Source organism: Capra hircus, chromosome 18 (genome assembly GCF_001704415.2).
Source record: "Capra hircus breed San Clemente chromosome 18, ASM170441v1, whole genome shotgun sequence".
Taxonomy (NCBI): domain Eukaryota; kingdom Metazoa; phylum Chordata; class Mammalia; order Artiodactyla; family Bovidae; genus Capra; species Capra hircus.
Genome location: NC_030825.1, coordinates 19,456,106 through 19,476,176, shown reverse-complemented (window position 1 = coordinate 19,476,176; position 20,071 = coordinate 19,456,106). Strand labels below are relative to the sequence as shown.

Sequence of the window (20,071 nt, the reverse complement as noted above, 5' to 3'; positions counted from 1 at the left end):
GAGCTATACATCCAGTATCTATGGAAACAACATACCAACTGGAAAACCAGGCCCCCAGAAGGAAGAGCCCCAGGGTTCTCCGTCGCCTAAAATAATACCCTAATTATCTGTGTAACCAAATAGAATCATACATTCTATTATGCTTACTGGGGTATGACCACAGGCCTATCGATAATTGTCACTGTTAACTTCCTAGGCTTAAGGCATACGATCACGGGTGAACTTTGATTGTATCTTTCTTTTTCCTTTGTTCAGGCTAGTTTCAGGGGACCTTATACACTTAGGGTATATAAGGTTTTCTCAGAAACTGGCCGGGGTCCTTGGCTAAGAGGAGACTCTGCCTTGGGCCCACCGGTGTAATAAACTGAACTCCACTATCTGCACTGACCTTCTGAGTGAGCTTGTTTCCCAGAACCCGTGGCTACAACAGAGGGGACAGGATCCACGTGGGGAAGCCCACTCCACTCTGACCCCTGCTGACAGCCTGACAATGACCTCACAATCAGCCTCTGGACCTCCTGCCCCTGGAGGCCAGGATCCCCGGCTCTGCCCCAACACTGCCCTTTATGCTCGCATATATGTTCATGTCTAGAGGGAAACACCGCACCATTTGAGTCATCCAGGACCAGTGACCAGAGGCAGAGGGCTCAGCAAAGTGGGAGTGGGCCACCTTCCTGCCCACGGCAGGGCCAGGGCTCCAGGATGACGGAGAAGTCAGAGGACCTAAAGAACTCCATGCCCACAGAGAGGAAGCTCGTGTGGAGGACGGCCGAGGAGAGGCGGATGTCAGACCTGACTCGAGTGTTGGAGTGGCTGGAACGGAGGCAGGGGAAGAAGAAGCAAGCTCTCCAGGTGTGTACTATCCCAGAAAACCTACAAGGAAGGCTTCGCTCAAGGCGACTGAAGCCTGATGTAATGGGGCGAGGGCGGGTTTGCAGCACGGGGGTGAGCCAGTAGGAGAGCGCTGGAGGGCGTGGGGGAGATTGTCCACGGGGTCAGGCCATCCTTGTTTGCTAAGGAGCCCCATGTATTTAAGCTCCCACCCTGCCACAGAGACTGGGAGGTGGGGATGCTGTCTTTCTTCATGTTCGCATTTCAAAGGATGGCTCTCTGCATGCTTGTGCGCAGTCATGTCTGACTCTGCGAACCTGGACTGCAACCCACCAGGCTCCTCTATCCATGGAAACTTCCAGGCAAGAACACCGGGGTGGGTTGCCATGCCCTCCTTCAGGGGATCTTCCTGACCTAGCATCTGGAGAAAAACATTCCTGGATTGTAAACCTGGGCAAGAGGCTGAGAGAGGATTTATATCTCAAAGGGGCAGAAAAGGAATTTACAAGTGTAAATTTTCTAAAGAAATTGTTCTAGGAAAGGGGAGGTCAAGGGTCTACCGTCAGGAACACTCTTGTCTAGTTTCACTGAGGTTTCACTTAATGAGAGACATTAAAGCTGTCTCTGTCCGCTTTTCAGAAGGGCTGAGGGACAACTGCTTCTAGGGTCTTGCTGCTGTGTCCTTCCCATTGTCCCCAGGCACTTCCAGCCTTGTGATAGCCCCAGGGTCAAAGGGCATCTTCCACCTCCACTGTCCTCTCTGCGACTCCTGATAACACAAAAAACCTCAGATGCTCAGTTGAGTCTGACTCTTTGGGACCCCATTGACCATAAGCCCTCTGCTCATGGGATTCTCTAGGCAAGAATACTGGAGTGGGTTGCCATTCCCTCCTCCAGGGGATCTTCCTGGTCCAGGGATCACACCTGTGTCTCTTCCATCTGCTGCACTGGCAGGGAGGTTCCTTACCACTAGCGCCCCTGGGAACCTCTTCCTTCCTATCCTTCATCAGAACTTAGTTTATCCATTTGGGCTGCTACAGTCATATGCCATAAACCAGGTGGCTTAGAAACAACAGAAATTTCTTTCTTCCCAACTGAGAGGGTTGGGAAGTCCCAGATCAAGGTGCCAGCAGATTTGATATCTGATGAAGGCCTGCTTTGTGGTTCATAGATGGCTGCTTCTTGCTATGTTCTCATAAAGAGGAAGAGACAGGAGTGCTCTCCAGGGCCTCTTTTCTAAAGTCCTAATCCCATTTATGAGGGCTCCACCCTCATGACCTCACTACCTCCCGAAGGCCCCACCTCCCCAACATTATCACATTAGGAATTAGGATTTCAACACGTGAATTTACGGGGAGGGGGGCACACGAAACATTCTGCAACACTAGTTTTCTCTCTTTCTCCAGGAACAACCAGTTTTGCCCCAGTTTCCCTCAAGAGTTCCCCTTTGGTCCCTTCATCTACAGAAGGTCAAGCCATACCCTTGGAAAGGGGTCTCTTCAGCAGAGGAGGCCACCTGATCTTGACTCCCCTGGCCCCCAGAGAAAAAATGGGTGAAAATGGCATTACTAACAACAGTGATATATTTTACTAAGCATTTGCTGCATGCCAGGCCCTGTGCTTGGCATTGCAGTGAGTTGTCTGGTCAACTGCTCCTAGCAAGGCTATAAGGTAGACACTGATCTTACCCACCAGCTGAAGGATAAGGAAGCTGAAATGAAGAGAGGAGCTCACGGAGCTAGTGAGAGTCTCAGCCAGACACGCCCAGTTCCCCAGCTCATGGGCTGTCAGGCCCACCCCACAGACACCTTTGCCACCACCTGTCCTTTCCTGCTTCTCCCAGCTCATCGGCCCCTGCCTTTCACGGGAGCTTCTGTTCTGGTTATGTGTTTATTTATCATTATAGTCATTTACTGAGGGTGGCTCCGATAGTAAAGAATCTGCCCGTGATGTAGGAGACCCAGGTTCGATCCCTGGGTTGGGAAGATCCCCTGGAGAAGGGAATGGCAATCCACTCCAATATTCTTGCCTGGGGAATCCCATGGACAGAGGAGCCTGGCAGGCTACAGTCCATGGGGTAGCAGAGTCAGACTCGACTGAGCTACTAACACACAGTCAGAGCGATTTGGAGGGCTAGTTTCATCAGGTACATGGAAACACATCTGACAAACATCTTTTACTCTAAGGAGCTAGTGATTTACCTACCCTACCAATTACCCCTCATTTTGGGGGGGAGGTGTTAGGGCTTGACTGCTGGGCTTCTCAGAACTCAGTTACAGGAATCTTACTCACTGCTTTGATGAATATACTTGATCCCATCTCTTCCTGCTAAGTTTATATTCTAATAATGTTTTCACAGCTGTAGCTTCTACGTAGCTTTTCTTGTAAATAATTTTGGACCCAGAAAGGGAACAAATTTACTTTCAAAATACAATTAAATCTTCAAGCATCGTTACCCTTTCCAGAAGCATTTGGATTTTGAAAGAAGCTCCTGAGAGAGAGGGTGATGTTTCCATGGCAGGTCTCAGATGGCAGGTGGCAGGGGGCCCTTTAGTGAAGACAGCTGGAGGAGGGCTCTCTGTGCCCCTGTCTCCCTTTCCCTGGCAGTCCAGGCTTTTCCCCCACTTCAGCACTATAACCTCTGGGTTATAGTCTACCCAGAGGGCTGTGCCCCTTGTGAACATTTGTCATAAAAGAAGATCCCTGAGATTTAAGGTCTCGGGCACAGGGGCCACCAAGTCAGTTTCTGTGACAGTTTCCTGATGGGTCTGTGGTACCAAATCAGTTCCACTCAGCTTCCTTCAAAAGAGGGGACTGTAGCTACTCGGGCAGCTGTTGAAGAGAGGTTGAAGGTTGAGAGGGGAAGGAGGGAGGTGGGCCACTCTCAGAGTAACTAGACTTAGTTTCTCTCTAATCAACTAGGAGTATCAGCCCTGGCCCCAGCTTGCACCCCTTCCCCCACTAAGCCCCACAAAACCCTGAAGGTAGCTAGCACCCACTTCTTAGACGGTCTTTGGACAGTTTCCTTCCACACACCCAGACTGGCTTATCAAAACCCTCCTTCCATTCACAGAGTGCTGCTAACAATCAGGGAGCGCTAAGCACTTCCCCACAGTAATTCATTATTTCCCACCATAACCCTATGAAGTAGCTTCTGCTACCATCCTCATCCTCAGATAAGGGAACTAAACTGCCCGGAGAGCTGTCCCTTGCTCAAAGTCACTCGGCCAGACAGCCAGCCATAGAGCAGGATTGCAAGCCAGGCCATCAGCCCTGGAGACCAGTCTTGGCCACCTCTGCACAACCCTCAGAACCTGCAGCATACCCCAAGAGGAGATCTGGTCAGTTCAGTTTCCCTGCTATGCTCCAGCACCCCAAGTCTACCCATTAAGGATGGTCCTGGATGCACCTTTGTGGGCCCCTCCCTTCCTGGGCAGTGATGAGACTTACTAATGAAACTGACTCTTTTACCGGCTTCTCCAGCAGCTGGGAGAGCCAAGCATACATGCCTCGAATGGACTTGTTGCACTTACCTGGCCTTCCATTCCCACCAGGCAGACTGGAGCATCCGGGGAAAGAGAAAGGCAGGAGGAGTCGCGATGACAGCTCAGGGAGGACAAGATGGGATGGGGGTGGGGTGGAGAGAGGAGGGAGCACCCTGGCTGGGCTCGATGACTGGAGGTCACGTAAGGAAGTGGCAGCTAGCAAGGCCATTGGAGGGCTGGAAGGAATTCCTCCCAGGCTGGAGAGTGGGGCCCTCCTGTGGAGGGTGGCAGGGAGCCAGTGATGGACTCTGAAGTGGAGAGGGACAGCCACGCCTGGCGCTGGAATTGGGATGAGGTCACCAGGTGTGTCTGGAGGCAGAGGGGCCACAAGGGGAACAGTAGGATGAGAGTAGCTCAGGCTGCGTGGTCCTTCCCCTCCGTGGTGTGCAGGACTGGTCTGTGCCCACTGAGGTGGCCACAGGGCTTTTCTCCCTGTTGTTTCAGAACAAACCCAAGGAGGTGATAGGCTTGGCAGAACCTGCGAAGGAACAAAAGAAAACCAAAAGTGCCCTAAAACATCAGGGAGCCCGCCGCAAGAGCCAAGGGAACCAACAGGTGGCGTTCTCTGAGCAGGTGACATCACCCCGCCTATCCCAGCCCCTTCACAGGACGGAGGGGGTGCCCACTCTGCTCTTGCACAGAATTGGCTACTTTTTCTTTTAAATGTGGGGCTCTAAAATTCATCCCTGCCGCACAGTAGCACCCACACAGGTCACCCACCCCCTCCAGCCAGCCAGCTCCCACCCAACACACTGCGCAATCCCAGTGGGAAGACCTGCACCCCTGCGGTAGGGCTTGTTCTTCCTGAGTACCACCTCCCTCCCCTAAACCACTCAGGAATGCCATTGGGCAGAGGGGACAACCAGCGATGGCTGTGGTCTCCAGGGTCCCTCACAAGCTCTGGGGACAGAAGAAAGAAGTTGGTGAGCAGACACCAGTGTGTGTTCCTGTCCCAGGAACCCAGCACCTAGAGTCAGCCTCTCCCTGGGTCCCCCTCATCTGCCCTTCAGCCAACCCTTGAGCTCACTCGCTGGGGGATGAAGGAAGCAGAGCCAGAACCCATTCTCTAGCCTATAACATCTTTCCAGATCTCCTCCCAGGCCTCAGGGCAAAACTCCTCCAGGGAGGACGAAACCTCTGCCCTGTACCGAAGGCTCTACAGAGTGGAAGCAAAGGGAAAACGCCTCAGCAGCCTGACCCCGAGCACCAACTCCAAGGACACACCCAGGAAATCCGGTAAGGGAAGAACCTCGGTGGGGGGATGCCAGAATTGTCCTCGCCATTGCCCTCCTATCAGAGGGGCCCAGAGATGGCACCATCTTTAAGGCAGCACCATCTATGTCAACCCCACCTCTGTGGATGCAGGAACCCCCATGACTAGGGATCAAAGCATCAGGGGATGTGACCTGGACAGGAGACAAGTGGGTGTCAAGCCTCAGCTGGCACCCGGGGGGAGGGGGCATTTCTTCTCAGGAAGTTAGTATCATGTCCCCAGGGTTCCTGAAGTCATTTTGGTGACATCATCCTCATGCCCAAATGATCAAACTAGTTTAGATACTGTGACAGTGTCAAGGCGCTACAGAAGGTACCACAGCTGCTGGCCTGAAAGCTGCCAGCTGATGCTAGTACCCAAGAAAAAGAAGTGGGCTTGGGCTATGCCAGATACTTATTGCTAAGACTGACTGTGTTTGAGTCCCAGCCCCACTGATGGGTAACAAACCCAGAGTTGTATAATCCCAAGCAAGCCACTCCATCCATGGGGTCTAGTTTTCACATCCGCAAAATGCAACAATTACACAAGCAGCCTCACAGTGTAGTGTAGTATTTTAGCAAGTCGAGGCACAGACCGCACTCCGCCAGATGCAGAGTCGGTGCTCAATAGATGTTAGCAAAGGGCTGCGTGCGCATGCTCAGTCATGGCCGACTTTTGTGCCTCCGTGGACTATAGCCCTCCAGGCTCCTCTGTCCATGGGATTCTCCAGTCAAGAATACTGGAGTGGGTTGCTATTTCCTACTCCAAGGAACCTTCCCAACCCAGGGATCAAACCACCGTCTCCTGCACCTCCTTCATTGCAGGCCAATTCTTTACCACTGAGCCACCTGGGAAGCATATGGAACTTCTCTGTAAACATTTTGCTAACATTCTCAGGTGGGCTGTGTTGGAATAACAAATTCATTTATTGTACCTGGCCTCTTGGGATGGAGGTGTATGATTAAAAAAGAAAAAAATTCTGGAGGGGATTTCCAATTAGCTCAAAGGAAGAGGGGCAAGAGCCTTGGAGTAGGGGTTGCCAGTTCTCCTGTGTTGTCCCACACTCTGCCCAACAAAAAGTTCATTTCTTTTTCATTTAATGTACCAAAGCCATTGTAACAAAACTGTGGTTACTTGCCAGTTAGAATTAAATATGATTGGCTCTAAATGCAACGTGAGATCCAGGACTGAATCCTAGGCTAGTTATTCAGTGAAAAAATTGGTGAAATCCAGGAAAAAAAAAAACTCTGTAATATGCCCATGTTAATCTCTCATTCCTGGCTTATGTAAGATGTTAACATTAGGGGGAGGACGTATAGGAGCTGTCTGTAAGAGTTGTCTTTGCAATTCTTCTCTTCTATAAATCTAAAAGTATTCCAAAATAAAAAAATTATTTATTTTTTTTAATTTTTATTTTTACTTTATTTTACTTTACAATACTGTATTGGTTTTGCCATACCTTGACATGAATCCACCACAGGTGTACATGAGCTCCCAAACATGAAACCCCCTCCCGCCTCCCACCCCACATCATCCCTCCGGATCATCCCCGTGCACCAGCCCCAAGCATCCTGCATCCTGCATCGAACATAGACTGGCAATTCGTTTCTTACATGATAGTATACATGTTTCAATGCCATTCTCCCAAATCATCCCACCCTCTCCCTCAGAGTCCAAAATTCCACTCTACACATCTGTGTCTCTTTTGCTGTCTCGCATACAGGGTTATCATTACCATCTTTCTAAATTCCATATATATGTGTTAGTATACTGTATTGGTGTTTTCCTTTCTGGCTTACTTCGCTCTGTATAATCGGCTCCAGTTTCATCCACCGCATTAGAACTGATTCAAATGAATTCTTTTTAACGGCTGAGTAATACTCCATTGTGTATATGTACCCCAGCTTTCTTATCCATTCGTCTGCTGATGGGCATCTAGGTTGCTTCCATGTCCTGGCTATTGTAAACAGTGGGAGGAGTTCAACGTATGCCCTGTGGGAAGCCCCACCCCTTCCCCAAGGTTCCTGTCGTTCTCCATGTCCTGGTCCTGCTGGGAGGCTGAGCATCTGTGGATCTCACTTCCAGGACTACTTCCTTCTCCCTGCTCTCTGCCAACCCAGACAGGGAACACATCCCTTCTCCCCAGACCTCTCACATGAAGCCATTGCGTGTCAGCAAACTTTACTGAAGGTTTGTGGCAACAAAGGTAAATAATTACATCACAGACTTACACAGCAAACATATTAGAAGTCTATTATGATGTTCTTCAAAGTCCTTTGTCCCCTGCCATCAGATTTCCCTGACGGCTCCATTTCCTGCAGGGCTGGTTTCCAGATGTTTTGCTCAACTCCAAGACTAGGACTAGGGTCAGACAAGCTAGGCACCCAGGACACAAAATTTAAGAAGCTGGTCTCTCTCAGCCGCCCACCTTGCCCTTTCATGAGCCTGAGAGCACACACCTCCTTGAGTTTCGCCCCTGAGCGCCTCGTTCGTCTCACTCTAGTCCTGCTTCTGCCCAGCTCTCCCTCTTCCCTTATTTCCTCTCCCTTCTCTATCCTCCGCCTTCCCTGACCCACACATTCCCATTCCTTCTTACCTCAAGGGATCACTTTGTGCCCCTGTCTCATTCCACACTCAATGTAGTCTGTGAAAAACAGTATTTTTTTTCAATGTAGTCTGAAAAAAAAGATATTTTCCTAAACAAAGGCAGTTCTTTCCCTAAGAGAAACTCTCACACAAGTCGCTTAATTTTTTCCGTCTCGCTGCACAAGGACGCCAGCAGGGCAGGCTGGCTTGCCAGCCCTTTGGTCCTCTGCAGTGCCTCCTGCGTCTATCTGCCCAGCTCTGTCCCCCACAAAGCCACCCTGTTGGAGAGCAGGCGGCCCTCTCCAAATGTAATACAACCAATGGCCACTGGGGGTCAGCCGGAGCTCACTCAGACAAGTGGGCGGTTGTTCGTAGGCATCCAGCATAGGCATCCACCTGGGATCCACGCGTGGCACCAGGACTGAGTCAGGGCTGAGTCTGGGCACAGCAAGAGGAACGTACTGTGAAAGCTGTCAGGAGGCCTGAAACGAGGGAGCAGGATCTGGATTGGGAGTCAAGATCGAGACAAAGCAGCCTCTAGGAAGGGCGTAGAGGCAGTTAAGGCCTATGGCAAAAGTCTAAGAAGGATAAGTGTGGATCAAGAAAAAGCGTTTTTTTTTTAAATTTTTTAAACTTTTTACTTTCTATTGGAGTATAGAGGATTAACAATGTTGTGATAGTTTTAGGTGGACAGCAAATACATCTATGGGGATACAGGATACGTGTACAGGGATTCAGCCATACAAATACATGCATCCATTCTTTCCCAAACTCCCCTCCCACCCAGGCTCCCACATAACACTGAGCAGAGTTCCTTGTGTTGTACAGTAGGTCCTTGTTAGACTTCCGTTTAAAAAATAGCAGTGTGTACCTATTGATCCCAAACAAGGAGAAATATTCTACCCAGAACATCTCTTACTAACCTCCCTCAACCCCACTCAGCGCCCAAATAACTGGCGTCATTTTCAAGAACCAGCTGTTTTAGGGGTCTTGGCCACCAATTCTGTGTGGTTTCCTCTCCTGCACATCCTGTTATCAACTTAGAGAAGCCTGTGCAGATTTCTGCAGCTCTCCATGCTACTCTGCCCTGTAGACTCTAGCTGAATTGTCTATTCTCTCCCCTCAACTCAGGGAAAACTGTCTAGGTTTTCTCTACCCATGCTGCAACCCCAAAGCATCTTCCAGCCATCAGCTGGGGATCTCGTGGGACTCACCCCTTCTGTTTCATTTTCTGAAGGATCACTGCCCTGTATGGCCAACGTCTGAAAAATGCCATTTCACCTATCAGGCCCCAGTGTTTAACTGCTTGAGATGGACAGGTAAATCTAGCTCCTGTTGCCACACCTTGGCTGAAAGCAGAAATCTCAGATTGGCCTTTCCAAAACACAGCCCTAATTGAGTGCAGTCACAAGACTTGGAAAAAGTTTATGAAGTTGGATCTGAATTCTTAAAAGGTGACTGTGGCTAAGGGCCACTAAAAGATGCTGGGAAAGCATTGGGAACACATTTGCAAAGTAAATCTTGACAAAGTCTGAGCATCTAGGCTAATAAAATGGAATTCATTTGGCTTTCTCTTCTTGCCCACCTATGCTCAGGGCATTCTGTCAATGTCAGGCAAGGGTGTATTCCTAATGCAGAGGGTTGGGGTGCAGTTACCCTTTCTGTCTCTGGGTGATTATAGAGTCAACCCCTAGAGTCCCAAACATAGCTCACCAGAAATCTAATGTATTCATTCAGCAATGAACTCAGAAATATGGGACATTTTGTCCAAGAAGGTAGCCAGGACAGGCTCCCAGAAAAAGGCATTGATAACCTGGGTTCACGTTTTCCTGGCATCTTGGTCACATGACTTAATCTCTCTGATCTTCCACTTTCTTATTTGATCAATGGGCATGATATGGTTGTGAGACTGCAGTGCCCCCTCCCTAGAAAGCCTTTAGAAAACTGCCTGAAACATGAGTTACTCAATAAGTGTTAGCCAATGTGTATAATTCTCATTACCATTCATTTTAGTACTCATCTTCCCTGCATGAGACCTACTTTGATCCAGAAAAGGCTCAGATGTCTCAAGAAAGTCCATGGCCCTTTCTCCAAGGGATTTCCATTTGCGTCAATGAAGATGTGTACCTCATGATTCTCCTGGAACATGGTATCAATTTCCACCATGCATAAACGGACTGCTGATGCCACCTGACCCCATCACTCTCTCAGGGGCCAGCTGTCAGTTTAGAGAGCTGTACTGGACACAAAGATCCCAGTTCAGCCATGGACTCATTGTGAGACCTTGGGCAAGTCAGAGCCTCTCTCTAGGCTGTTGTCCCTCCATTTATGTTATAGAATGTCTAGACTTTCCTAGATGTATTCTGGTAAATTTTCTGCATTTTATTCATGAATTCTTGCAACTTACTTACAAGTTGTTTTACTTAGGAAAAACAACTTACTTACAAAAAAAGAGTCAAATTAGCATCAATCTAGAAATGATACTTATAGACTACTGATTATTACAGTCTCACAATCTTATTCTTAGTCCATACATAAGTTACTGTTAGGGTGAATGAAAGATATTTGCAAAGTCAGAGATATTTAGGGAGTTTCTCAGCCATATATTCATTTATCTAAAGAAAATGCTCTAGAAGAGAGCAGAGGCATCAAATTAGGAAATAGTTTAAAAATAAAAATCTTGATATGCACTTAAAATCATATTTTTTAGAAAGAATGAAAAAGGATAGGCAAAGAGATATGCAAACAGATGAAGTGGATTTAATGCTAAAAGAAACAACAGGCTGAAAGAGAGAGATTTTAAAATGTTAAACAGAGTAAACCGTAAACCTACACACACCAAAAATAGAGTTAAATAAACATTTAGAAATGCAAAGTAAGTCTGACAAAAATAGTTACAGTAGGAGATTGCAATATACCTCTTTCAAGACAGATCAAATAGCTAATTTTAGGAAGTGCCTAGAAGAATTTAACAATGCAATTAACAAACCACAACTTTATATTTGAATACAGAATACACATTTTTATGTGGCCAAAGCATATTCACCAAAAGGAAACTTTAACATTCAAGATAGTAAAGATTTTAGGGCCAGTTACAGTCAATAATTAGAAATAAAATTTAAAAAGATAATCTCAACAAACATTAAGAAACACACTTCCAAAATGCCATGATTTAAAGACAGAAACTAATGGAAATAAGACTGTTTCATACCAAAATCTATGGGATGAAGGCAAAATCTATGCCTAGGAGAAATTTTACAGCAAAAGCTGAAAGCAATGGTTTTTATCTTATATAAAACAAATAAAAAAGTAATACTTTTATTAATTTAATGACATAGAAGAAATAATTAATATGAAAAAGAGAATTCATCCATTCAATACCAACTAAGATGAATGAAATACAAAATTAAAAGTAGCTAAAAAGATAAACCAAAGCTAGCTTTTTAAAAAAAAACATGCGACAAATAGTATGTATATCATAAGCCTTGTCAAAAGAAGAGTCAAAAATATACAAGATTTTATATGAGAAAAGGTGCATAAGCAAAGGTAAGAAATACATTAAGTGAGTTATAATAGAGTGTTGGGGAAGACTTGAGAGTCCCTTGGACATCAAGGAGATCCAACCAGTCCATCCTAAAGGAAATCGGTCCTGAATATTCATTGGAAGGGCTGATGCTGAAGCTGCAACTACAATACTTTGACCACCTGATGCAAAACCAACTCATCTGAAAAGACCCTGATGCTGGGAAAGACTGAAGGCTGGAGAAGGGGTCGACAGAGGATGAGCTGGCTGGATGGCATCACCAGTGCAATGGACATGAGTTTGAGTGAACTCAGGGAGTTGGTGCTGGCCAGGGAGGCCCGGCGTGCTGCAGTCCATGGGGTCACAAAGAGCTGGACATGAGTGAGTGGCTGAACTGAACTGAACTGAACTAAAACCCAACATAAATGAATAACTTCTTCTTATACTATAAACTATCAAATGGACATAATAAAGAGTGGAAAAGTTGACCAGAGCAATTCCTGAGGTAAAAATTGGAAGACAGTAGACACCTTCCCACTAAAAAGGCACAAGGACAAAAGGTTTCCCACCAAGTTCTACCTAACATTAAAAATCAAATAATCCCAATGTTACTTCAGCTATTTCAGGCTACATGAATATAGACATTTCTATTTTCTAATTTTCCTTGTTATGATTTTTAGGTAAAGGTCTGTAATTTAAAAGTACACATTTCATTTTCAAATGCATAGTTTTTAAAGTATTTCTAATATTAATTTATCATTTTGATATTAATTTCTCACTTAAATTCTTTCTTCTCTGCAATCACCCTGTGTTTTTTCAGTCTTTTAACTTTATTGAGGCTTCCAATGGCTAAGGTAAATGTCACATTGCACTTGAAAATATGTAGGTTATTTTTGAATATCTTTTGATATTGATGTCTAACATAATTCCACAGTGATAAGAGAACAGATTCTGTATGATTCAGAATCAGTCATTCAGATCATGAAATTTTTGCCCCTTGTTTTACGTCCCTGGATATGTTCCAGTTTATAGTCTCCTGATTTATAGTCTATGGGAACTTGAATAGAATTTGTATCCTGTTGTTGTGTGAAAACTGTATAAATCTTAATTGTGTTGAATTGGTTCATAGCGCTTTTCAGGTCTACTATATCCATCTACTTTTTTGTCTGTTCACTCTATTAATTTTTGAGAGCTTGATAGTGAAGCTTCGACTAAAAGTTTTAATTTATCTACTTAAAAAAAGAATTGTAATATATAGTGGAACCATATGTGACTTTGTTCTGTATTTTCCAAGTCTCCTGTAAATGTGGTACTGTACTTTCATAACTTGAAAATTAAAAAATAAGAAAATATAGGTATTTCTGCATTAATTTGACAAGCCACCATGCTGATGATGCAGGGAACCCGAAGCTGGTGCTCTGTGACAATCTAGAGGGGTGGGATGAGGAGGGAGGTGGGAGGGAAGTTTGGGTGGGGGAAAGCATATGTACCCCTGTGGCTGTTTCATGGTGCTGTATGGTGGAAACCATCACAATATTGTAGAGTAATTATCCTCCAATTAAAAATTAAATTTAAAAAAAATAAAATATTAGGCAAAAAGCAGGCCAACCTCACAATAATATGGATGCAAAGTTATTCTTAAAATGTTAGCAAATAGACTTAATGTTTGAAAATATGGCAAATATATCCATCTATGAAATGAATAACAAGCCATGAGCAAGTAGGATTTATTATAGCAGCTTGCAAATGGTTAGGATATCAAGGTATCCAATAACATGATTTATCAGTAAATTAAAGGAAAGTCATATGATCTTATCAGTAGATGATAGAAAGGCAATAAACAGACAATCAATTATTGCTAATAAAAACCTTATGTAGACTAGGAGTAAAACTCCTGAATATTACAAAGCATTCTGAAAATTCTGGCATACATCATTCTAAGTGATGGAATGTTAAATCTCTTTATTAAAATCAGAAACAAAATGAAGCATGACTTCCTTCATTATTGACACTGTTTTGGAGAGTGTCAAATGCAGCATGTCAAGAAGAGTACATAATTTTTATAAATATTAAGGGGAATATGTTTTCATTTTTCTCCTGATATGACCATCTTTCTGCAAAATTCAAGAAATTCTAGGCCCGAAATGATACTGTATGGTGTGGTTGTTTGTGTACTAGAAAAAACAAAATTTTAACAGTAGTCTTTTCTCTATACCAGTCTCACCAGTTAGAAATGGGAAGAAAATACTCTACTCGTTCAAGCAAAAGTCTGTAAAATACAGAACAGTATATTTAACAAGAAAATAATTAAGGCCGCCAAGCTCTAGTCCCACCAGTATTTCACTCAGTACAAACTCCATATCTGGGTAGCATCAGACCCTCACTATTTCATTTAATAAATGTGTGCCTTTGTGCACACTGTTCCTCCGGCTCAGCCATGCTGTTCCTCCTGCCTGCAATACTTTTCTTCCTTTTTATCATGTGATAAACTGTTGGTCCTTTAAAATCCCAGTTCAAAGTTGATCTCCTCTGATACCTTCTTTTAAACCCCCGTTAGGCTAAAGTTCACTTTAGGTGAATTTTCTCTAGGGAAGGAGAGAAGATTGAGAGAAGGAAATGAAAGAAAGGCGAAAAAGGGTGAGAGTTGAGAAGAATGAGAGACAAGGAGAAAGTAAAGGAGGATAAGATGAATGGGGATTAAACAAATGCTGAATGAGAACTAACCAAGGTCTTGGAGAGACGTTAGATCCGGTAAGGTCTGAAGCCCATGCAGCCTTCCAGGCCCCACCCCCTTCCTGTCCACCTTACCACCACCCAGACCAGGACCTAACTCCCTGGTGACATCTGTCTAATTTCAGACTTAGACATCAAAGATGCGGTCGCTCAAGAGTCCACTCAGCGCCCAGTGCCATACCGTCGACAAAGCGTCGTCGAACCCGTATTACAGGACACTGCCTTTGCCCAGCGGAAGTCAACTGTCTTGAGAGAGTGGGGGAGCAGGATGCCTGATGCCTCTTATGAGCGTAAGCTGAAAAGCCTCATGGACAAGGGCACAGAGCCCAAGATGGAGATGATGAAGATGTTGAAGCCGGAAGAGGTGCTGAGCTGCCGGTAAGCAGCCCTGCGCGGGTGGGGCTGGGTGCTTCCTGTAAGACCAGGCTCTTCTCACGACGGTCTGTGGTTCAGACACCTGGGCTGAGCCCCGAGCAAGGGAGGGTGGCTGCAGCATGTGCGGGCTCTGCTTTGAGTCCCAAAGAACTGAAGCCGGTAGGTCCACTAACAAACACGACATTTAGGTGCTGGCGTTTTGATGCCCTGCCTTAGGACACCTACATAAGTTTCACCAAATTTCTGTTTGACAGAAGAAACCATGACTGTTATTCACAAAGGAAAGAATGAGTTGTTTGTGGCCTTGTTTTCTTTTTATATATATATATATGTATATATATATATTTTTTACTTTACAATACTGTATTGGTTTTGCCATACCTTGACATGAATCCACCACAGGTGTACATGAGTTCCCAACCCTGAACCCCCCTCCCACCTCCCTCCCCATATCATCTCTCTGGGTCATCCCAGTGCACCAGCTCCAAGCATCCTGAATCCTGTATCGAACGTAGACTAGCGATTCATTTCTTACATGATAGTATACCTGTTTCAATGGCATTCTCCCAAATCATCCCACCCTCTCCCTCTCCCACAGAGTCCAAAAGTCCGTTCTATACATCTGTGTCTCTTTTGCTGTCTCGCATACAGGGTTATCATTACCATCTTTCTAAATTCCATATATATGTGTTAGTATACTGTATTGGTGTTTTTCTTTCTGGCGTACTTCACTCTGTATAATTGGCTCCAGTTTCATCCACCTCATTAGAACTGATTCAAATGTATTCTTTTTAATGGCTGAGTAATACTCCATTGTGTATATGTACCCCAGCTTTCTTATCCATTCATCTGCTGATGGACATCTAGGTTGCTTCCATGTCCTGGCTATTATAAACAGTGCTGCGATGAACATTGGGGTACACGTGTCTCTTTCAATTCTGGTTTTCTCGGTGTGTATGCCCAGCAGTGGGATTGCTGGGTCATAAGGCAGTTCTATTTCCAGTTTTTTAAGGAATCTCCACACTGTTCTCCATAGTGGCTGTACTAGTTTGCATTCCCACCAGCAGTGTAAGAGGATTCCCTTTTCTCCCCACCCTCTCCAGCATTTATTGCTTGTAGACTTTTGGATCGCAGCCATTCTGACTGGTGTGAGATGATACCTCATTGTGGTCTTGATTTGCCTTTCTCTGATAATGAGTGATGTTGAGCATCTTTTCATGTGTTTGTTAGCCATCCGGATGTCTTCTTTGGAGAAATGTCTATTTAGTTCTTTGGCCTATTTTTTGATTGGGTCGTTTATTTTTCTGGAATTGAGCTGCAGGAGCTGCTTGTATATTTTTGAGATTAGTTGTTTGTCAGTTGCTTCATTTGCTATTATTTTCTCCCATTCCGAATGCTGTCTTTTCACCTTGCTTATAGTTTTCTTTGTGTGCAGAAGCTTTTAATTTTAATTAGATCCCATTTGTTTATTTTTGCTTTTATTTCCAATATTCTGGGAGGTGGGTCATAGAGGATCCTGCTGTGATTTATGTTGGAGAGTGTTTCGCCTATGTTCTCCTCTAGGAGTTTTATAGTTTCTGGTCTTACATTTAGATCTTTAATCCATTTTGAGTTTATTTTTGTGAATGGTGTTAGAAAGTGTTCTAGTTTCATTCTTTTACAAGGGGTTGACCAGTTTTCCCAGCACCACTTGTTAAAGAGAGTGTCTTTAATCCATTGTATATTCTTGCCTCCTTTGTCGAAGATAAGGTGTCCATAGGTGTGTGGATTTATCTCTGGGCTTTCTATTTTGTTCCATTGATCTATATTTCTGTCTTTGTGCCAGTACCATACTGTCTTGATGCCTGTGGCTTTGTAGTAGAGCCTGAAGTCAGGCAGGTTGATTCCTCCAGTTCCATTCTTCTTTCTCAAGATTGCTTTGGCTAGTCGAGGTTTTTTGTATTTCCATACAAATTGTGAAATTATTTGTTCTAGCTCTGTGAAAAATACAGCTGGTAGCTTGATAGGGATTGCATTGAATCTGTAGATTGTGTGGCCTTGTTTTAACAGGAAACTCCCCTAAGTTCCTTTATGCTGTGGTGTTGAATCGCTGGGACAGTAGCCACCATTCCCAGGGGCTACCTGCTGTATGTTTGGGGCTTCAGACTCTAAAGTGACCATAAACAAAGTCTGAAACCATTTGGCATGTACGCTCTTCCCAGGGGGTCGCCCTTCTTGCTGTTCTCTGTCCTGGTTACAAGACCTACCTGTTTTCAGCAGCACCAAACAACAGGGCTTCTGCCCCAATCTGAGCATCCCTCCCCAGCCTGATGTTACTCTTCATGTGAAGATGTATCTGACACGGTTCAGAAACTTCAGTAGAGGAGGATATAGGACAACAGAATAAGGTAGTCATCTTTGTAGAGTTCACAGCAGCGAACTCACCTGCACATTTCAGACACCTGGCATCCACAGGCCCCATCACACAGTCCTGCTCTGCTGGCTGACTGGCTGGGGGTGGATGGGTGGAATGGCTAACCGGCTGAAAGATGGGCAGCCAGCCTTGTTGACTAGGGGGGTTTCTGGCTCCTGCCACTTCCACAGCTGAATGACTTGGCCATGGCTTTCAGACTGATAGCGTGGTTTTAATTGACTCTGGCCAAAGATAGTCTTCCTGGGTTCCATGGTGGGGAGAAAAGAGACTTGGACAGCGTAGGGGGAGAGAATATTTGGAGATGGCAAAAAACAAGCCATTAGAAAAACATCGAAACAAAGGATGAAATTGTCCTTTGTTATCTTAGTGAGGGCGCATGGGTAGATGTGTGTGAGATCCTCCCCCCAGGGGCTGGGCTGGTCAGGGAGGGATGGGGTGGACTGTGGCTGGAGCCATCAGGGAAAGGCAGGACTGGTGGGAGCTGACTGTGAGAACAAGGAAGCTCTGGGCAGATCTTGAAAAAGAAGGGAAGTTCATTGGTGGCCTCCTGATTAGGATTCCAGGCTTTCACTGCTGAGGGCCTGGGCTCAATCCCTAGTCAGGAAACTAAGATCCTGTGGGCTGTGGGTACGGTCAAAAAAAAAAAAAGTAAAGAGAAGGGAGACCATTTCCAATGGATAGAAACCCCAGTTTCTACAATACACAACTCCTTCCCCACCCTGTGTAGCAAAGTGAGCAACCAGAAGGTGGCCTGAAAGCAGCCTGAGTCGGGGGCCTCCCTCTTTATACTAAAGCTGAGAGCAAGGCCAAGGTTGATGGTGGGATAAGGGGCATGATGGCAAAGACACCTCTAAACCGCATGGCAGAGACGGCACCAGTCCTATTCTTCAGTTACAAGTCAGAACGGTGGGGCTTTAGCTAATATTTTTAAATGATGTTTTAATTTTAATTGTTTGAATACTATTAAAAAATACTCACCTCTATTTCTACAACTTTCTCAGCCTTTATTTCCACTGTCCTGTATTTCCCCCAGCCCTTGGCCTCACTCAGATTGTACACACAAGGCAGTGATGAGAGAAAACACCTAACAATTTGCATTCAGGTTTTTCCTCCCCACTTGGCGTAACGTCACAGCCATATTGCACCTTCTTCTCGCAAGTGATATTTTAACATTAAGAAGATTTCTTGAATTGAATATTCCATTGTTTGCTTGACCATTCCTCTACTGATGGAATTTACCATTTTCTTATTGTCAATAACCCCCCAAATAAATACTTTTATTGATATAGATTTTCTTTCATTGACTTCTCTTCTTGGGATAAGTTGAGGACCAGAGTGGAATTACTGAATCAAAAATAATGAAATTTTTTGGGTAGAGAGGCAACTTGTTTGGCATAAATGTTGCCCAATTTATTTCCAAAAGAGTTATGCTATTTTTCTAGATTCCATATATATGTGTTAATATACGATATTTGTTTTTCTCTTCCAGAAAAAATGTTACTTATGAACCTATTTGCAGGCCAGGAATAGAGACACAGGTGTAGAAAATGAGCTTGTGGACAGAGTGGGGGAAGGAGAGGTTGGGACAGTTTGAGAGAGTAGCATTTACACATATACACGATCACATGTAAACTAAATAGCTAGTGGGAAGCTGCTCTAGAACACAGGGAGCTCAGTTCAGCACTCTGTGATGACCTAGGTGGGTGGGATGGGGTGGCTGGGCGGGAGGGAGGCTCAAGAGGGAGTAGGTATGGATATATTTATGGCTGATCCATGTTGTACAGCAGAAACCAACACAACATTGTAAAGCAATTATTCTTCGATTAAAAACAAATTTTAAGGAGTTATGCCAGTAAAAACTCCCACCAAGTCTTTTATGAGACCTCTGTCAGCTCCAGAAATGTCTGGAGAGCCAGTCCTTACAGAGGTCCCCACACTGACACTGCTTAAATCTAAGCTCCTCTCAATAAAGTTTGGAGCTGCGGTGACTCCACCCTCAACTGAACTCTTTGGCCTTGTCTTTGCACAGATACCTGAGGTTATCCAAGAATAACATTCGAACCTTGCTCAAGCTGTGCAAGGATGCGGGAATGAACGTGGACATCCACCCCCACATGATCGAAGGAGAGATAGACGCTAAAAAGGTGTTCAACCAAAACATCAGTGTAGCCCTCTAAAGAGCCCCTCTCCCTGGCAGACTCGAGCTCCCCCTGCTGTTGGGTCCTCAACCGCCAGATGCCACCCTCTGGTACACCGCACCTGGCCCTTCAGACCTGGGGCACCCCCTTTAGACAGTAGCAATTAGGAAACAAGGATAGACTGCTTGGATCATTGTGTTGATGTGATATTTTGTCCTTGTCATCCAAGTCAGAACCAACGCAGGAGAAACTATGGGTTTTCTCCCCACCTCCCAAAGAACACTCCCTAGAAAAGAAATCTTAGAAGTGAGAAATGGGAGTCCAAAGTCTCCAGTCTCTGTACAGAAAAAGTCTTAATGACCCAGATAAAATGATGGTGTGAGCACTCACGTGGAGCCAGAAATCCTGGAGTGTGAAGTCAAGTGGGCCTCAGGAAGCATCACTGTGAACAAAGCTAGTGGAGGTGATGGAATTCCAGCTGAGCTATTTCAAATCCTAAAAGATGATGCTTTCAAAGTGCTGCACTATATGCAAGCAAATTTGGAAAACTCAACAGTGCCTACAAGACTGGAAAAGGTCAGTTTTCATTCTAATCTCAAAGAAAGGGAATGCCAAAGAATGTTCAAACTACCATACGACTGCTCTCATTTTACATACTAGCAAAGTAATACTCAA

At 45.1% G+C, this 20,071-nt stretch overlaps 1 protein-coding gene across 1 annotated transcript; it reads left to right on the top strand.

Annotated features, from left to right (window-relative positions):
• On the top strand, nucleotides 574-19,584 carry C18H16orf78 (chromosome 18 C16orf78 homolog). The gene is made up of 6 exons (XM_018063265.1): nucleotides 574-852; nucleotides 2,298-2,300; nucleotides 4,821-4,949; nucleotides 5,465-5,612; nucleotides 14,596-14,848; nucleotides 19,288-19,584. The coding sequence occupies exons 1-6, from the start codon at nucleotides 703-705 to the stop codon at nucleotides 19,433-19,435; spliced, it is 831 nt and encodes a 276-aa protein (XP_017918754.1). The 5' UTR covers nucleotides 574-702; the 3' UTR covers nucleotides 19,436-19,584.

Coding starts and splice junctions, on each gene's coding strand:
- C18H16orf78 (XM_018063265.1), top strand. CDS start 703: ATGACGGAGAAGTCAGAGGACCTAAAGAACTCCATGCCCACAGAGAGG. Junction 4,950..5,464: donor AGGTGGCGTTCTCTGAGCAG/GTGACATCACCC, acceptor ACATCTTTCCAG/ATCTCCTCCCAGGCCTCAGG. Junction 14,849..19,287: donor GAAGAGGTGCTGAGCTGCCG/GTAAGCAGCCCT, acceptor GTCTTTGCACAG/ATACCTGAGGTTATCCAAGA.